The 20,380-nt window shown below is 41.9% G+C and overlaps 1 protein-coding gene across 2 annotated transcripts in view; it reads right to left on the bottom strand.

Annotated features, from left to right (window-relative positions):
- NALCN (sodium leak channel, non-selective) overlaps window positions 1-20,380 on the bottom strand; it is a 330,676-nt gene that overhangs the window by 175,017 nt on the left and 135,279 nt on the right. For both annotated transcript variants that reach the window (XM_055136147.1, XM_055135485.1), the window contains exons 12-13: window positions 9,177-9,344; window positions 1,439-1,630 (exon numbers count right to left, since the gene is read on the bottom strand). In XM_055136147.1, coding sequence (XP_054992122.1) covers window positions 1,439-1,630; window positions 9,177-9,344 — 360 coding nt within the window. The remainder of the gene's footprint in view (window positions 1-1,438; window positions 1,631-9,176; window positions 9,345-20,380) is intronic.

Here is a 20,380-nt window from a genome sequence, read left to right on the forward strand (position 1 = left end):
CCCCGAGTGCAGGTCAGGGGAGCCTGGCTGGCAGTGCCCGGCTGCACCTGGCTCAGGTTCCACGTTGCCTCCAGCCCCCATGCTCGCCCTCTCTGGCAACATCACCCCCATCACGCTTTTATCCAAAATTCAGGTTCTCGGCTCGTGTTCCCTGCGTGTGAACGATTCTTTCTCCTCTAAGTTCCAGGACAAGAAACAGCTATGCCCAGCTGCTGGGCATGTGTGTCCACACTGCCTGGAGGAGTTGTACTCCACTCTCTGTACTTCATCTGGCCACAGGAGCTTCCTCTTTCATTCAGCCCTTCTGGACTCTCGACCATACCTCTAGCTCCCCAGGGTACTTGGGCTGGCCTGCACCCAGGCCCTCACTATGCGTATTTACTTCCTGGATGCCTCCATTTAGAATGTTGGGCACACGGGACAGTTAGCTTTACCAAAGCAGTCCACAGATGCATGATGTGGATAACAAAGACCACACAGGAGTAAAAAAACACCCCCAGTTAATAGTGGTTTGTAACGAGGACAGATTCTCTCTTGGGGCTGAGAGTTCAGTAGTAGAGTGAAAATTTAACATGTGTAAGACCCCAGGTTTGATCCCTGGTTCCTGCTCCCCAATAAAACATGCTTATGTTACAGATGTATGTATGTATAGACACAGAGAGAATAATACATTGTTCTTATCTTGAAATTCTTCCAATATGGAGAGGTCTTTATATCTATATCTATATTATTTATCTTGACTGTTACACTTTTTCATGATTCTGATTCCACATGGAGTGAAATTCTTTTACATGAGTTCTCCTTATGAACTGATTTTTAACTTCCATATTAGTGGACTCTAATCCAAATCTGAAGATCTTATGTATTTCATGATCAAGAAAACCAAAGCTTCCCTTTTAGATCATGCCAAAGACATGAAACTGTAGGACTGATTTTTAAAGGCTAACCACTGGGCCAGGGAGAAAGTTCACAGGAGCAAATGTGGGAGCTCGTGGCACAACTTCTGACACCATGTGTTGTCACTGCCCTCCCCCCTCGCCATGGCAACCAAATATAAAAGCACCATCACAAACATAACAATGCAACAAAAGCATCATTGCAAACATAAAAACTCAAACTCATTTTAAAACCCATGCTAGGTTTGTTAGGGGTGTTAAGAAGGCTAGCTTCCGTCATTTCATTTTCTGCATCTGACCCCATCAACTTCTCGGAAGAATTTTAGAAATGATGTAAAAACCAACAATGTTGAAGAAGCACCTGGATACCTCCCATCTCATGCATGACAGATAAAAAATCTCTTAAATATTAAGATTGCATTGCTTCATGTTATCAAAAATAGGAGACTATTTTGGAGTACTGTGAAAGTAAGATAACTTTGAAGTGAGTCATTACTACCCAATTCAGTGATAATGAAGAAGGGTGGCAGCCTTCTCCTTACCCTTGGGAACGTTGTAAAGCGGTCCAGCTCTTTGACAAAGCAGAACATCTGCAAGCTAATTGCTGACATAACAATCAAGAGGCTGGCAGTGAACACGACCAAACTCCCGAGCTTTTTTCCAGGACCGAAGATCTTGTACACAAAATCCTCTAGTGCAGGTGAAATCTTAATAAGACGCACCACTCGGAGAACCTGTGACGAGAGAGGAAAATGTGTATAGTTGGTCATTTACTCCCACGGATTCTTTTTTTTTTCCTTTTTTGGATTACACCTGGTGATGCACAGGGGTTACTCCTGGCTCTGCACTCAGGAATTACCCCTGGCGGTGCTCAGGGGACCATATGGGATGCTGGGAATCGAACCCAGGTCAGCCATGTGCAAGACAAACTCCCTACCCGCTCTGCTATAACTCTAGCCCCTCACACGGATTCTTAAGCTCGCACTACTTGTGCTATTTTTCTTAGTACATTGTAAAATCACAGGGAATTTCGGCACTTAGAGACCAAAGCATAGCTGAATTGCTGAGATATCAGTCTAGCTCAGAGTCTTTCACTGAGAATGTGCTGTAAATTCTAGCCAATAAATAGAAACGGTGACAAAGCACCGTAATTATTCCATAAGGTAGAAATTAGTACATATGATTGCCCCAAAATGTTATGTTTCCAATGTTCCACTAGTCCAGAAAATGTTTTACTCAATATTAACTTGAGTTAGTATCTTACAGTGCTAGGAACCAGTCCTGGGAGGATAAGGCTAAAGCCAGGTTGCAGTGGGGGATTAAGAAAAAAGGAAAATAATAAGAGAAAAAGTGTGGGGTCAGGGACTAACAGCCTTAAAGGCCCTTTATGCTCAACATTTATTTCTGAGTGCAAGAATTATTAGAGGAAAAAAAGGGATGAAGGGCACTTTGCAGTCAGATGCCAGTCTATTCTCATCTAGCCTGGCTGGAATCTTTGCATCATCCAAGGAACTGTACTGGGGGACGAACATACTTTGGCCTTATCTTAATGGTGCTTCCTGGCGACACAGAGCAGCAGCTAAGCTGCACCAGGAGGATGACATTTGCAGCAGCCTGGGAGTTCCTGCGGGCACAGCTCCTCAGCACCTGGGCTGAGGAACTAGTGAGAACATTCCAGGCTTCCAAGTCCAGACGAAAGCAAAGGACTCTAGCCAAGGGGGCTGCTGTTTCCCAGAGAACAGCGTAGACTGGCGAGCCAGTGACCAGGCCTGGGGGGGTGGGCTGCCTTTAGGACCCCTGAAATAGAATAAGCCTTTTCTGTGCAGAGAGCCTGAAGGCTGAGTCTTCAAGGCGTGTTGCTCCATTCCTCTTCCCGTCTGCCGCCCCTGGCCGCATGCCTCGTCCTGCAGCATGGCCTCCCTCTGCCGCCTGATAATCCCTGCTTGCCTTGGACAGACCTGTCCACTGCACCATCGCTGTAGTCAGCATCTACTGCTTATTAGTCAGAGACTACGTCAGAATAGGCTTTTCGTACCTGGTCACTCGCCGTCACACTCAGGAGGACATCCGCAGCCCCCACAGCAGCTCCCCAGACCCCAGCCCCATTTCCCCTTAGCCCTGTCTTCCTGATTTCAGGGTCCTGTGATATGCTCATTCTGCCTTTCTCCTTAGCTTATCTCTCCTAACCCTTTGTTTGCAACATTATCCAAAAAAACCTTATAAAATAAAATAATATGGACATTATTGTCTATTCACAGTGAAACTTAACATAAAGATCAGCCCGGGGATTGTACAGTGGTTAAGTTCAATGCCAGGCACTCCTGGTGGGACTCAGTGGACCAGAGAGGGTGCTCGGGATCGAGTGGGGGATGGGGCTGCACAGAGGGCATGTGCTACCATTTGCTACCCAAGCCGAGTATTTGCAGATAATTACTATATGTGCTTAGCTTGCTATCTAAACTCACACCAACGCATGCACACACATTGAGAGGTTTCTGTTGTGTATTTTGCTAAATAGCACATCCACAACTAATTAATAGTGTCTACTTGTTCCTTTGAAAAACACTGATTGATGAGTATATTCAAACATTGTGTAGCACAAATAAGATTGGAGAGTCAGTTCTTACAAAGGAGTATAATGTAAAGACACAGCTCTTAGGAGCACATTTATATGATGAAAATATAAATTAGTATCTAAAACATGAATATAAGGGGTGTAAAATAGCATTCTTCACCAAACCTAAGATATCATGTAGTATGGAGTGCTATACACATAAATCAAATTCAATAATTTGATAGTCCAGGATGGTTCCAAGCCAATGAGCACTCACGGTGCCTTAAAAGCATTCTTAGGCAAAGAAAGATAAATCATGTATTTAAAACAGAAGGAAATAGTAACTGCTTTAAAAATCTAAATCTAAATTGATGGGGGGTGTTGTTGGTTTTTGGATCACACCAGATGTATTGAGGGCTTACTTCTGGCTCTGTGCTCAGGGATTACCCTGGTGGGGTTCAGGGGACCATATTTGGTACCAAGGATTGAATCTGGGTTGGTTGTATGTGAGGCAAGCACCTTACCCACTCTTCTGTCCCTCTGGTCCTCTAAACTGATTTCCATGTGCCTAAATGAAAATCTGTTTGTACTTAGTATTTATTCCCTGTCCCTAGTTTCCACTCTCTCCTCTGACACATCATTCCCACTCTCCCTATTTGGCAGGTCTGAAAGGGACCCCCTGAATTTTCCTACCCAGGGCTGGTCCTAGTACTGGGAGTGAGTGGGTCATCCCATGAACCTCTGTAGGATCTATAATACAGAGGGATTCCAGGTTCTCTCCTTTAATCTACAAATGGCAGCACTATAAGGACCACGTACACCACTACTGCCACTCCATGGAGAAAGACAGTAAGAATGATGCCAAGGCAGAAGGAAGGCAAGAAGAGGGACCCAGGCCAGGGGCCAATGCCATGACGCTAGCCTCTCAATGCTGCCATGATCAGCACCACACTCTCTCAGCCCTCAGTCACTAAAGGAAAAAGAGGGCTGGAGTGATAGCACAGTGGGTAGGGGGTATGGCGTTTGCCTTGCATGTGGCTGACCCGGGTTCAACACCTCATATGGTTCCCTGAGCACTGCCAGGAGAAATTATTGACTGCAGAACCAGGAATATCCCCTGAGCATCACCAGGGATGACCAAAAAAGCAAAAAAAAAGGAAAAAGAAATTACCATGGGCACTTCGAGAATTCCTGAGAGCACAGGACTCAGATGGCATAGTTTGTAACTATAGGCCTAGTAACAAATACAAGTTTTAAAAAGCTAAAAGAAAACTGATACTTCCTTTAGGCTAAACGCTCTGAAAAATAGATAAAGAAGAGAATCTATGTGAGAAACCACTTTATTCTAATTAAGCATCACATCACATGTAGAGTTATAAAGCAACAAGTTTTTCTACTACAATTCTTGGCACACATTGCCGAGTTTGAACATATTATACTCCCAGGTCAGCTCTCCAAATAATAAGCAGACAGCTTGATCCTGAGAACTATAAGTGCAGTCGCATCCATATGAGTGTACAGAAGAATTATTAAGCTTCCACATTTTGATCGGGCTTGTTTATTCTCAAACATAAATGATTTAGCATCTAATTGTTCAAGCTGAATCCTGGCAAGTTTATAAGAACAATTCAATTGGTTTATAGCTTGCCTTTCGGTACTCTTTTTTTCCCCCACTTGGAAGGAAATTATATTTAAAAGATTGCTAGGTTATGTTGAGTCCTTTCCTAAATGCTAATAAAAACAGCCTATGACCATCTGTGCAATTCAGATCAATTAATATTATATTAGATGGGAGAAAGACCAGCCAATTCCCACTTAGGTAATTTGATCTTCCGTTATCAAAGGGATAAGTCTGGACAGGAGAATTCCTGATTAGCCACTATAATTATTATTGACTTGGGGATCAGTATGTTTCTCCTTCTGCGTTCCCAGTAACGTCTCTTGAATATGTGTTCCCTCAGATATAACAAGAAGGAAACTGAACCCTCGGAGACAAACACTGTGAAACATTGGTTTCCAAAGCCCATTTTCCTGGTCATGTCCTTAGGTCTGTAAAAACATAAAATCCCTGTGTGAATCCTCTATGACATGTCTCTTCACTCTTGACTCCAGGGTCCCTGGAAGCTGCATCCCACATTCTGGCGCCCATGTTTGGGAGCCGCTTGCCCTCTAGAATTTAAGCTTATGAAGTTGTGGGCGATCTTGGCTGCTCTGCCCACCTCTGGAACAGTGCCAACCACATCACAGGTACTCTGTAAGTATCACCTGGATGACTATGTAGGTAATGCCTCTAGTAAGTCTCCAGGAAAACTGATTTTATGAAGGGAGTTATTTTGAACTCCATGATAAATTTCATTTGAATAGGAAAGTAAGAAGTTCACTCAAGGAAGATTTGTGGCCACCTCAAAGAAGGAAGCTCATCGGGCAGCAGATTGGTTGTAAGATGCTCCAAGGGCTAAGAGGGTGTGTGAGGAAAGAGCCCGTCCGTTCCGCAGCACTGAGTCTCCACATGAGTTTTCACAAATCCTTGTGGTAATTAAACTTCTGGATGTCACGAAATAACTGGAGTAATTAAAAAATTTCTAGATTTGGTATTTATTTCATGTATTGAGATTGATTTTTCTATTAGAAAGTTTTATTTATTTGTGAATTATTTTGTCTTGTGTTCCACATCTAGCGATGCTCAGGGACTACTGCCGGGGTCATTCCTGGTGGTGCCTGGGGAGGGTGGGCATGAACTGCCAGAGAGTGAACCAGAACTTTCCATGTCAATCCTTGATGTGCTATGTCTATCGAGCTATCTCTCCAACTCCAGAAGAACACGGACATGTATATGTGCTGGAGAGAAAGTTCAGGAGAAAAGTGTTTGCAGTGCAGTTGGCTAGCCCTGATCTGATACTTGGTACCACATATGGTCCCATGACCACTGCCAGGTGTAAGCCCTGAGCACAAAACCAGGAGTAAGCCCTAAGCACCACTGGAGGCTTCCCGAGACCTCTGAATGGAACAAAACAAAAAATGACCATGTATAGAGGGATGAAAATGACAATTGGTGAATTATTTACATAAATTAAAATATTAAAAATTATAATTCTTAATCAGACATTATAATTCCAAATGTCACTGGTTATTATGCAACTATGTAGAGTGATTAGAACCATAAGTATTAGTCGTTTTATAAACTTTGTTAAAAATACTCAGAAAAAAATAGAGGTGATGAATATTAATGATGTGTAAATTTGATTTCTTTTCCTAAGCTTTTCTCATTTTAAGTCTTTTACATACATACATGCAGCTATATACATATTAGATAAATATATGTATGTTAAATATAACACCTCAACACACCTAAATTGTTGCAAATTCATTATAATAATTTTGCAGTTTAATTAGTAGATGTTACTACACCATTAACTGTTTGCTATGTAAATAGTTTCTGTATATTTTCTAGTAATTTTAGAATGAATATAGTTTGTATTCAAAATTTTAATCAATTTTTAACCTTTTATTTTATTTTATTTATTTATTTTTTAAAATTTTTAACCTTTTAATGAAACATTATCTCCGGAAAACTAGAAGACTCTTTAAAACACTGAATGTATTTTATACTGTATTCTGGCTGAAACAGGCAGTGATAATTTTCTTAATTTGGCTAATTAATAGATTTGTAAAGATCTCATCACTTTAATGGTCAGACATATTTTCTATAATTACGCACAATGACTCTCTAATTTAGATTCTAAATGCTCCTGCTGATTTTGTGAATATGGACAGCAGTTCCCAGGAGCATATAATGACATCGATGTTTGGAAAACTCATTTTGTATGAAGAGTTTTTAAATATGTGCATATCACTTGCCCTAGCCAACTCACTAATGATAAACAAGCCTCTGGTTATAACCCAATAAATGGCATGGGACTTCTGTCCAAAGATGTTGACTGTGCTGAAAGCTTGAACTATCACACTCCCTGGGATTTCAATTTGCTTGGTGGTGATTACTAAGCCTCCGATTTTCATCTTGTATTTTCAGGATATTTGTTTTTCATTCTTGTGAATGATATTTTCATGTTCTTCCCCCCTGGCTTTAGAAGTACTGAATTTCAGGCCATGGTGTGGCAGCTGAGTTAATATTGCTCTGAAAAGGGCGGCCTGGGTATCACCAACAAATGAAATCAGTGAGTCAGAATACATTTCCTTTCTTCCAAGGAGTTGGAATCTTGATATACGAACACCAATGTTCATTACAGCATGGTTTACGACAGATGAGGGGTAAAGAGGTCGTGGTAGATACGCACAATGGGATGGATGCAGTCAGCAATCAGAAAAGATGAAATCCTGCAGTTGACTGCACCCTGAAGAGAACCATAAGTGTTATGCTCGGCAAAATAAATGAACTTGATCCACTGTGGACAAAGACAAATACTAGATGATCTCACTCATATATGACTAAAGAAGGAAAATTTATAAATATAAATCTGACATCTGTATATTTAAGCTTCATAAAATTGATTTATTTCCATTGCATGTCATTTTGGGGGAAGTGTCCCCCTAGTAGTGCTGAAGGATACCAGGGCCATCCTGATGGTGTTTGGAGGCATGTAAGTGCCAAGAGCCTTCTGATTCTTTCAGCCACTTCTCAGAACTGATGAGTTACTGCTGAATGAACATTTAACATTGAGAAGGAGAATTTATCCTTTGACCATTCATCCCCCACCCCCATATTCTTTAATGTGTACATCAACATCTTCTGCACACCGGTATTCATTCCTGCACTCAGTACAAAGGCTAAGATATGGAATGAACCTAGGTATTCGACAACAGATGAATGGATTATGAAGATGTGGTATCTATACACAATGGACTCCTATGCAGCTGCAAGGAACATGGAATCGTGCAATTTGCTGCCATGTGGTCAGAACTGGAAGATGTCATGGTGAGTGAAGTGAGCCAGAAGGAGAAAGACAAGCACAAGATGATCTCACTCGTCTGCGGAATACAGACTCCTGGATGAGGAAATGTACTGCACTAAACAGAGGATGCCTAGATCACCCTTGACCCCAGTATTTAGAAAGGAAGGGCAGAAAAGGAAAGAAATACAGTGGGGAAGAAGAGAACAGGAAGTAACGAGTGACTAGGCATCAGGGCTTCCATTACACTGGTCACATGAGTGAAGGATAGAGTCATATGCCCAAATATAGACTCAACAACACTGAAAACGTGAGATATAAGCTGCAGCCACTGGGACTCAGTAAGGTTGACAGGCAGAGATGGGGTGGGGAGGGAATACGGGAACATTGATGGAGGGAAGTTGACACTGGTGCTGAGATTGCTCTTGAAATATTATATGCCTAAAACTCAACCATCAATAACTTTGTAAATCACAGTCTTTTAATTAAAAAGTGAAAAATAGAAAGTGTATGCCAACATTTATGTAATCTACAATCTGGTATGTGTGCGAAGATCTATCACAGACACGCATAACTTCACACTGCCCTAAGTTATAAACTCTCCATAAGACATCTCCATGTATTGCTGTGAATTTGTGGGAGTTCTAGATATGGTCTTATAATTTATCAAGATGCAAATTTTAGGTAGTTAAGATATCACTGGCTGCACCTAAAGTCTGTATTTACTATAAAAGAATTGCATATGATTGTGAGAAACTGCCATGTATTTCTGCTGGGAAGAAAATCAATCTAGAGACAAACAGACAACATTTATATTACCTGAAAGTACGTGAACTGAGAATGATAAAGGTCGGGATAAACGTGGAGCGTGGTTCCGATTACAAGCAGCAGTTCAAATTTGTGGAGAGAAGAGCTGATATATCCGGTAAACCCCAAGCACCAGATCTTCAGGAGGGCTTCCAGATCAAACAGGACCGTAAAAGCCACCTAAAAGAACACAGAAACCATGATGCTGGAATCGAAAGCCGTGACTTCTTTCAAAATATTTCCCTGTTTGTTGATGCAAGAATGACATTTAATTAAAAAATTGTTTTGAAACATGCCAACCACAACAGCTGACTACATCCATATCAAGCAATCAGAAAAATATGTGAAAACAGTACTGAGTGGTAGTCTTTCTTCATTATCCACTAATTGACATTATTGCGATCGCCAACTCAGGAAAATGTGTGTACACACAGAAAAGCCGTATTTTTGTCTAATTTAGTTTTGAAAAAATAGCTTCTAAAATGCATGTTATGCTGTAAAATGACTTATATATTAACAACATAATTCTAACAAAATTTAAAAGTGCAACTCCTAAAACATGCATAATCACATCTAAACCAAATGTCCATTAAAAAAAAATGGGATTGGATATCTCAAAGGCTAGAGCATATGTTTGCAGGAAGAGACCCTGAGCTTGATCCCTGGCACTGCATGGCCTTTTGGAGGATGGGGTGGGGTGGGGTGGGGGAGGAGCATCTGTGGGCCTCAACAGAATTAAGTCACCAAACCTAGCACTGAGCTACCAGGTGCATCTCCAGCCTGAGGGTCCCCAGGAGTGCAGGCCCCATACACCACTGGGTAGGTCCAATAAAAATCAAACTCACTAAAATAAAAAAGTTTAAATAGCATTATGCTTTGAGCCACATAAACGAGCAGAGAAACGTGGGTCTCATACTGATCAACTTAAGTATGTATATGCAAACACCATTTGCAGATGAATATGGCTACGCTATTCATAAAACCACTGTCATCCCGTTGCTCATGGATTTCTTTGAGCGGGCACCAGTAATGTCTCTCATTGAGAGACTTATTGTTACCATTTTTGGCATATCCAATACGCACGGGTAGCTTGCCAGGCTCTGCCGCGCGGGCTCGATACTCTCGGTAGCTTGCCGGGCTCTCCGAGAGGGGCGGAGGAATCAAACTTGAGTCGGCCGAGTGAAAGGTGACTGCCCAACCACTGTGCTATTGCTCCAGCCCATTCATAAAATCAATGACCAATATTACTACATTAAAAAGTTAGTTGAGACTCTGTTATGGCATAGATTCTATGAATTTACTCTTGCAAGGACCAATACTACAAGCTGTATGTATAACTCTAAGATGTTATCATTCCTTTTCTTACATTATGGGTAAGAATTCACATCTCTTAAATAAGGTAGGGACTGGAATTAGAATGTATTCTATCAATTTTGCTTCTAATTAAGAAGCACATGAGTATTAGGGTTTAGATCTAATACATTGTGAGAAAACTCCCAAAAAGACATTGGAAGAGAGGATTAACAACCACTTGCCTCTTGTTTTCTGGGTCAATACAGACTCTCGGAAAGGTTTGCTTGCATTTACAGTTAGAAAATGGAAAGAACACGAAGTTTGGAAATAGCATTTGGAGAAATGGGACACTAAATGCACTGCGATACATAATTTACAAGCAAGGAGGACATTCACATTATTTCCTCATCCAGCACTTCCTTAATCCAAAATGTTTCTTTAAAGTTGGAATGTCCCTTTAAGATCTTTTTTAAAGATAATTTATTTATTTTTTTAGTTTTAGAGGCATACCTAGCTGTATTCAGGGCTTACTCCTGGCTCTGAGCTAAGTGCAGGGCATGCAACTTGGCTTGGTTTCCATCTTGGACCATCTCTCGGCCCCCTGGAATGTCCCTTTCAGAAGAGTAATATAGTGAACTGTGACTTTTTTTAAACACAAAGTATTCACAAAGGCCTTAGCTTGCCTTTCTCAGGTGATTTCTGTTAACTGCTTTATATAGAGCCGCCTCAGTCATCTCCAAACAAATTCAAACATTTATAGCCATATTGTTAAATTTTATGTCATGCTAAAGCTAGTTTTTCTCACCACCAGTAACCCTTGTGGGCATCCTTTCCAGTTAAGGACAGAAGTCCTGCTTCCTTTCCTTAGCGGTCCCAAACTCTCCCAGTGCACACAGTTTATTCAATTCCACATTTCTCCTACGCCTTCACGGAAGGGTGGTACTTCCCTTAGGTGGAATCATCAGAAAGGGTTGAACATTTTTGCTACTACAAATTCAAGATTGCTGTGGGCTGGAGAGAAGGTTTACTGGGCAAGGTGCTTGCTCTGTCTGCAACCGACCCAGGTTTGGTCCCTGGCACCAGATCATATGGTCACCTGAGCTCCACCAGGAGTGAGCCCAGCCAGGTGTGACCCAAAATCAGACAAATTAGAAACACTAGATTACACCAAGTTTCCTGATGTAGTATCAGGATTTACCTATAAATAAGTTTCATACATTTTTACCTGCATATTTTGTACTATAAATATATTATTAAATCTGGCATCACTGAGCAATGTGTTTTACAGGTTAGGAAATATTAAGATCACCTTTTTCTTTTTGGTTCTTGAGTCACATTCAGAGGGGCTCAGGGATTACACCTGGTGGTGCTTGGGGGACAGTATGGCATGCGGTGATAGAAACAGGGTTGGGCGCATGTAAGGTAAACATCCTACCCCCTGAAATATCGCTCCAGCCCCTTAGATTACTTTATAAATGGGTGTAGAGTAACATGGGGTTGTCCTTTTAGCCTTGCTGCAGGGAACTTAGTTTACCTTAGAGCAATGGCCTTTCTGTATGGACACAGGAAGACAGTTAATATTATGCTTTGTAACTTGGGAGCTGATTGACTCCAATAATATTTACTCCCAGGCATCTGCTTTCTTAATTCAGTTGCCCTTAGTTCCTAGCAGCCCAAAAGCAGGGTCCTGACGAGGGATGGAATGGACCCAGGGCAAGCTGTGAGCTACCCTGGCATCAAAATGGGCCAGGCCAAAGCACCACAATACTCAACTATAAGTTGAGAGCATGGTCATAGACAAATGCTATCATGATCCAAAAGTAACGATGAGACTAGGACCCTGACGGGGTTAGGAAGACTATCCTGGCCTGAGGACTGTGGTCTGGAATATACAGTGAATGTTCTCAGGAAGAACCAAACTTTAAGTTTATTTTTCTTACTGTGCTCATACAGAATGACATTGCTAGAAATACTAGAAGTAAATTTACTACAACTATTTAAGTGGATTACTAGCTGAGGAAGGAAGAAAGTGATACACCCTGACACACCCTTGTTTGGACTCCACCCTTGAGCGGATCTCCTAGTAATCTCATCAAAATCCTTAGATGAGATTTTGTTAATCTCCTTGAGAAATGGTCTTACCCTTCTTTGCTGATTTATTAATATTAAACCCACCTTTGTGTCACCACCCTATGTAATTTGCTATATAAACTAAGACTGGGGGGCACTGAGGGAGACAGAAGAAGACAGAAGAGACAGAAGAAGATGACACAAGAGAAGACACAGAAGACACACGGGAAGACACAGAAGGAAGGAAGGAGACAACACAGACAGAAGAAGACACAGAAGCAAAGACAGAGAGAGGTCGGAAGAGACCAGAGGAGAGACTACAGAGGCAGAGACAAAAGAGAGCACAGCGGCACACACAGAAGCAGAGCACAAGGAGGAGCCGTCTCAATCCGGTCCTTACACAGTGGCTCAAAACTCCAAACGTGAGCAGCGCATGTGAGAGAGAGCTGCCCCGAGTGCCAGCGGACAACAGAATGACACTACACATCATCGCGTATCCCCCTCTCCAGAGTGCGCCCCCTTGTGATTTGGGTTATGGATAAACTATGGTATATCTACATGACGGAATACTATGCAGCCTGTAGGAAAAATAAAGTCATGAAATTCACTTTTAAATGGATGAACATGGAGAATATCATGCTGAGTGAAATGAGTCAGAAGGAGAGGAACAGACATATAATGATTGCACTCATTTGTGGGGCATAAAATAACATATATGAGACTAATATCTAAAGAAAACAGAAACACGAGCCAGGAGGATTGGTCTACGGTTGGGAGCTGCCTCGAGTGCTGTGGGAGAAGGCAGTTGGGCTAGAGAAGGAATCACTATGGCAATGATAGTTGGAAATGATCACTCTGGCTAAGAACTGTGCGCTGAGAGTAGGTAAAGGAACAAACATGATAACCTCTCAATATCTGCACTGCACACGGAGAGAGAGAGAGAAGGAGAGAGAGGAGAGAGACAGAGGAGAGAGGGGGAGAGGGAGAGAGAGAGAGAAGAAAAGCGTCTGCCAAAGAGTAGGTGGGAAATGTAGAAATGTTCTCTGGTTTTAGCTTTGGATGTTGGAACACTGTATGACTGAAAGGGATCATAAACAGCTTTGTAACTGCATTTCACACCGTGATTCAGTTAAAAACAAAACAGGACAGCAAATCATCCAGCTTCCAGGAAGCTAGGAACGATTTTCTTGTCCTTGTTTTCACTGTCCCCAGAGGCAAACTTTTTCAATCAAGTGCTCAGATATCGATTCATATGTGTATCGGTCATCCAGGCTCTTTTTCTATCCCAAACACTTTCAATGTTCACAGGCTTGCAAACTTTTTATGGTAGCATTTTGTCTTATCAGTATTTGGAACCTTAGATATTAAAGCCATTCATCTTGGTCAGCCCTAAAAACTACAATGATTTCCCCTTGAGTCAACAGTCTGTTTTAAACATCTCAGTGATTTGAGGGCTACCTGAGACATGTGATCAGTTCACATGCACTGATCTTTATCTTTAAACATTTTTTCTTTAACCTTTACATATTTAATAAAACTTGAGAAGGATTAATAATATAGTCTCTCAGGGACATACTGTTTTCCTATTTAGACAATATTTATTTAGTGAAAATTTTCTTCATGAAGGTGTTACTGTTAGCTTGTAAATTTTACTTCTGTGAATTTAATAATGATGGCAAATATAGATGCACTTTTAGTACTTAGTTATATATGTATATATGCATATATGTTTCTATCTTCTCTATTTGGTTCTGTTGAATAAATAAGCTATTACTTAACCTGCACTGATTTTTACATCTATTTTACTAAAAACCTCAATTATAGTATTTTTAATATCCCCCACCCCCCAGAGACTTATAAAAATGTGTGTTAAAGCAAATGAAATTATGAGCAGATGGTGATTTTTTCATGATTGATTTTGGAGTTAATTGCATTAATCCTTCTGCAATAGTGGGACAGCCATATAATATATAGTTTCTGTCATATTTTAGCAACAACACCTGGGGTTTGTTCCAGGAACATACAGATGGTCAACATCAGAGGCTCTTGTGATACATTGCATTGTCTTGGTGAATTAAAGGCTAGTAATCTGAAAACAGGCAGGAAGAAAAGAAAAAATATTACATGTGACAGAGCTTTTCCTAATACACCCACTATATAGGAATGCTGAAAAATTGGCAGTGGAAACAAGGAGGAAATGATAATTTCTACTTATTTCTACCTTATTATTTAATCTATAATCTATTAATTAGCTCACTACTTTCTACTTAAAAAAATTTTTAATAAGATGTTCCAGGTTCAATATATACATTTTACTTTTGCGTGCTCGAAAACGATTTTTTCCCATAGATCTGCTCAATTTTCCCAGCACCATTTGTTGAAGAGGTTTCCCTGCTGCCCTTCATACTTTCCACTCCATTGACAAAGATTAACTGACCACATACCTGAGGATCTGTCTCTGGACTCTCAAGCAAATCCCATTAGTCTGCAAGTCTGTCCTTAGTCCAGTACCGCACTGTTTTGATTCCTACAGATTTATAGTATAATTTAAGATTGGGGAAAGATCAGCCTCCCATTTTTCCTAGAATTGCTTTGGCTATTCTGGAGGTTTTATTACTCCATATAAATTCCAACAGCATTTGACCTTACATCTTTTAAAAATGTCACGAATATTTTTATAATGGCTGTATTGAATCTGAATAATGCTTTGGACAAGATTGTCATTTTGTCCAATATAAATCCTTGCAACCCATGAACAGGGGATTTGCTTTAAGTTATTTGTGTCTTACCCCTTTCTCACAACACGTACAGAAGTCAAAACAAAATGGATTAAAGGCACTGATATCAGATCCAAATCCACAAATCATACTGAGGAAAGCAGAATACTTCACAACACTGAATCTAAAGGGATTTTCAGAAATTCAATGCCAAATGCCAAGCAAACGGAAGCAAAGATAAACACATGGGACCATATCAAACTAAGCAGCTTCTGCCCCACAAAATAAATGGTGACCAGAATAAAAAGACACCTCACAGACTATAGGAAAATACTTTCCCACCCCTTATCTGACAAAGGGTTAATAGCCAAGATTTAGTGCCTGCCATAAGGGCAGTGGGGGTGGTGGGGTGGTAGGAGGGATACCGGGATACTGGTGGTGGGAAATGTGCACTGGTGGAGGGATGGGTGTTTGGTCACTGTATGACTGAAACTCAATCATGAAAGCTTTGTAACTGTATTTCACAGTAATTCAATAAAATATATATATGTACATATATATGTATATATATGTGTATATATATATATGCAATATTAGAACTTTACAATAACAACAAAACCCAAACAAACCTATCAACAAATGGTGAGGACAAGAGGAAGAGAAACTTCCTCAAAGAAATGATATAGACAGCCAAAGGCATACAAAAAAATGTTTTGCATCAGTCCTCATCAGGGAAATATAAATCAAGACAACAGTGAGATATCACCTCACACCAATGAGACTGGCACACGTCACAGAGAACAAAGGCAATCCATACTGGTGTGGATGTGAATGCAAAGGGAACCTCCTCACTCCTCACCCACTCACTCTGGAAGGCAACGTGGACAGGTCCAGCCATTTTGGAAAACAATATGGTGGACACTTCCAAAAACTAGGCATTGAGCTTCTTTATGACCTGACAATTCCACTTTTTGGTATTTACTCCAAGGATCCAAAAATCTATTCAAAAAAGATATTTGGACTCCTATGTTCATGTGTGGAACATGTGTGGACTGGAGAGATAGCACAGCGGGTAGGATGTTTTTCTTGCACGTGGCTGAGCCAGGTTTGATTCCTCTGTGCCTCCCAGAGAGCCTGACAAGCTACTGAGAGTATCCCGCCCACATGGCAGAGCCTGGCAAGTTCCCTGTGGCGTACTCGATATATCAAAAACAGTAACAACAAGTCTCACAATGGAGACGTTACTGGGTGCCTGCTCCAGCAAATCGATGAGCAACGGGATGACAGTGCTACAGTGTAGTGCTACATTTACAAACAAGAAAGGTTGCTAGGACTGTACCCCCTTTTCATTTACTTTCTATTTTTTAATTTTTATAATGGGCTGGATCGATAGCACAGTGGGTAGGGCGTTTGCCTTGCATGCAGTCGACCTGGGTTCGATTCCTCTGCCCCTCCCAGAGAGCCCGGCAAGCTACCAAGAATAGCTCACCTCCATGGCAGAGCCTGGCAAGCTACCTGTGGTGTATTCTATATGCCAAAAACAGAAACAGCAAGTCTCACAATGGAGACATTACTGGTGCCTGCTCGAGCAAATCGATGAGTAATGGGATTACAATGGTACAGTGACAGTGATGTTGTTCATAATATTTGATTACATTTAATATTCGAACACCAACTCCACTACCATTACACCTTCCTATAACCATATTTCCATCCCGAACCTCAAGCCCTACCCCCTAAGCAGAATCGAAATAAGTTAATTTGTATTGCTTGTTATGAATAATCCACTAAAAATTAGACAAAAAAGGTTTCTTAGTGGAAAGTGTGTAAAGATTGTTGTATTTCACTCAGGAGCCACCAAGCCCTTCTATGAGATTAGAACATGTTGTTAAAGGCCTTGTGTGCATATATATAATCTGTGTGCATGTGTGTGTGTATATATATATATATGTATAAATATATTTCTCCCTAAGATTGATTACCTTCTACTTTAAACCCCATCAAATGTGGTGTATTAGTGGTGTATTAATATACCAAGCATATATTCTTGGTATACTAGTGGTGCAAAGTATGATAAGTCCAGGAATAGATTCACTCCTGGGTGAGGTTCGTCCGAGCACACGTGGAGAGTGGGCCTGACCGTGGTTGAGTTCTGAAGGTTTTCGGCTGCCAGGGCTGGATCTTTTGGGGTGGGGAGGGACCTCACCTGCCCCCCTCCGGGTTGCCCCAGATGAAACAGCCTGGCATGGGGTCTGCTGGCATGGCTATGGCGTATCGTTCTGTGCTCTCTTCCGAGGGATTTATTATTGAGTCTCTAGATCATGACCTTTAATGAGATTATATGGTGTCAGTGGCAACTTGTTAGTATGACTGCCAAGATGCCAGAAATAGCAGGAGATCAGGGGGAGGTCACATTCCTGGTTCAGTTGAGCCTGGGGTTTTCAGTCACAAGCCCCGCATACTTGGGTTACTCTTTCTAGTTTTAATGAAACATTTCAATCCACCAAGTCATGCTCAGACCCATGTAGGAAACTGTTCTTTTCCCATTCATTTGCATTTTCTCCTACTGGCTCCATATTTTGTTTTCCATGGATGTAGCATGCACATATGACTCTATGGCTTTCCTTCTTGATTTCTACCCTTGTTTGGATGGTATTTTTCCCATAATAGATGGTATTTTTCCCATAAGAGTTGCACAATGAACAAATTTTCAACTCATTTTTGTGAAAATTCCAAAGCTCTAGAAAATCCCTACCATGCCTTAATCACCAGTCCCAAAACCATGGAAACAGATCCATCCCTCATCCATCCGTTCTCTCTGGCTGAGACTCTCCAGCGCTAGGCACTCCCGTCGGTGGCTCAGCTCCATTCTGGGTCCCTCTGCGGCAGAGTGATGCGCCTTTGATTGCTTGCAGCTCCGTGTTCTTGGACTTTTTTGCCATTTGTGCTCTTGTACACAGCGGCAGGTGAGTGATAGCAGACAGAGCCGTGATGCTCGGTGGCAACTAAGAGCCTCTTGACTGAGCAGCTAGAGGAGGCGGCTCTGGGTCAGGCGTCGTTCCCAGCTGGGTGCTGCTGGGGATTCTCCCAGCTCGGCTCAGAGAGATTAGCAGGAGCCTCTGGGATCTCTGTGGACCACAGCCTTTCTTCGGCAGATGGCTGTTTCTCTGAATTCTTGCAGGGAATTACTGCCTCACATAGAATCTCTGCTCTGTGTTTAGGAGAGGCAACCCTTGTTGGTGCTGGTTTCTTAGTCCACAACTGAAACAGTGTCAGGAAGTCCAGGACCTGCTCTGAGCTTTCATAATCCCAGGGCATCTCTGGCAAAACTAAAACTCAGGGGGGTCCAGCGTGAGGGACCATCCACAGCTGACCGGATGCTTGGGGACCTTGTTTCCCTTTAATAATTCTCCCCCTTCAGCCTCATCACCCCACTTTCCTTCATTCTTATTTCCAGACAGGGATTTTATTCCACAGGAAGAAATGCTATTCACATCTAAGTGCTCCCCCATCATTTTTTCATTTAAAAAAGCAGGCAACTACCGATCAATGTACCAAATGAATCTAAAGAGATTGTCTAATTATATATAAATACTATTAATCACTTTACTTACTTTGCATTGACTATCAAAAAGACAGATGGAATGTGTTTAAATGATAGTATTTCATAATCAAATATTCGGCTGGATACATTTGCATTTTTATTTGCTCTTTGGGAAAACTATATGCTTTTCGGAGACACTGAAAGGCACTAAAAAAGGATTTAGCAAACTGTTATGCGATTAGACATAAATACCAACATTCCCACTGGTTCTCCAACTAGCACTCTGAATTCCGATTCTCCTGAGATCAAATGCCTATTCTTTAACCTAACTTGTGAGTCGTTACAAATACAGACCAGACCCTTGAGAAACACAAATCCCAAAGTGACAGCATCTTCTGTCACTGTGACTGTGACTGTCACTGTCATCCTGTTGTTCATCGATTTGCTCGAGCAGGCACCAGTGATGTCTCCATTGTGGTGAGACACTGGAACTGGCCGTTCTCAGCAGGAACTTAAGATGGGACGTGAGCACTATCCTTTCTGCAACGACGTCACACAGAGAACGAGAAGAATAAATTGGGAGCACCCAGTGGTAAGGACCACCAAGTCTGGAGGAATAACTCGGTGGCTCGGAGCACCTGCCCTGCAAACAGGGAGGAGTTAGAATCCTTGGTGTCCTACGTGTAGCCAGATGCGCCTGCAGTCGGAGCCTGGGCAGCAGGCATTCCTGGATTCCTGGCACTGCGATTAATTTCCTGCTTTCCAATGGCCAGGTGTGTGCAAGCACTGTCATAAGGGGTGAACCCCAGCAAGCCCTAGAAGCAAAATGGTGTGGGAGCACCACAGCGGGGCATGGGACCGATGGTGAGCACACGTATGAGCACTGTGGTGAGACCAGGGAGCACCACCACCATAGCCTGCTCACCCGACCAAGGAGCATGACCCCGGGGCGCATGCGTGTGCGCACCACAGCGGAAGGAGTGCCGACCATGGTGAGCACTGTGGTTCAGAGAGCTAGCACGATCACTGAGTGTGTGCCAGCCATGTGTGCAAGCCCATGTCATCACAGCTGACAGCACAGGCAAGGGAGGAGCCACAGGGATACCAAATAATGAGTGAAAAATCAAATTATTGCTGATCATAAAAAACACATTTTTTCTCCCTGGGGACATTGGTGGTGGGGAATGTACACTAGGATGGATGTTGGCACATTCACTTGTCACTTGTATCACTTATCATCCCATCGATCTTCGATTTTCTCGAGCCAGTAATGTCTCCATTCGTCCCTGTCACATGCTAGTGTAGCCCAGTGGTATCTGCTCACTCCAGTAACATGAAGAGCCTCAGACTATAATGTTGGAATATTATATGACTGAAAACCAATCACAAACAACTTTGGAGCTGTGTATCTCATGGTAGTTATTTTTAAAAAGGGGGGGGGAGATAAAGCCAAGCAATGGAAAGACAAAAAAAAAAAAACAACTCACTCTTTTCACTTTACATTTTTTTGGGGAGCACACCAATCTCTGCTCAGGGTTGACTCTTGGATCTGTGCTCAGGAATAACTCCTGGTAGGTTTGGGGTCCTCTAGA

This window comes from Sorex araneus, chromosome 1, assembly GCF_027595985.1.
Source record: "Sorex araneus isolate mSorAra2 chromosome 1, mSorAra2.pri, whole genome shotgun sequence".
NCBI classification, from domain to species: Eukaryota; Metazoa; Chordata; class Mammalia; order Eulipotyphla; family Soricidae; genus Sorex; species Sorex araneus.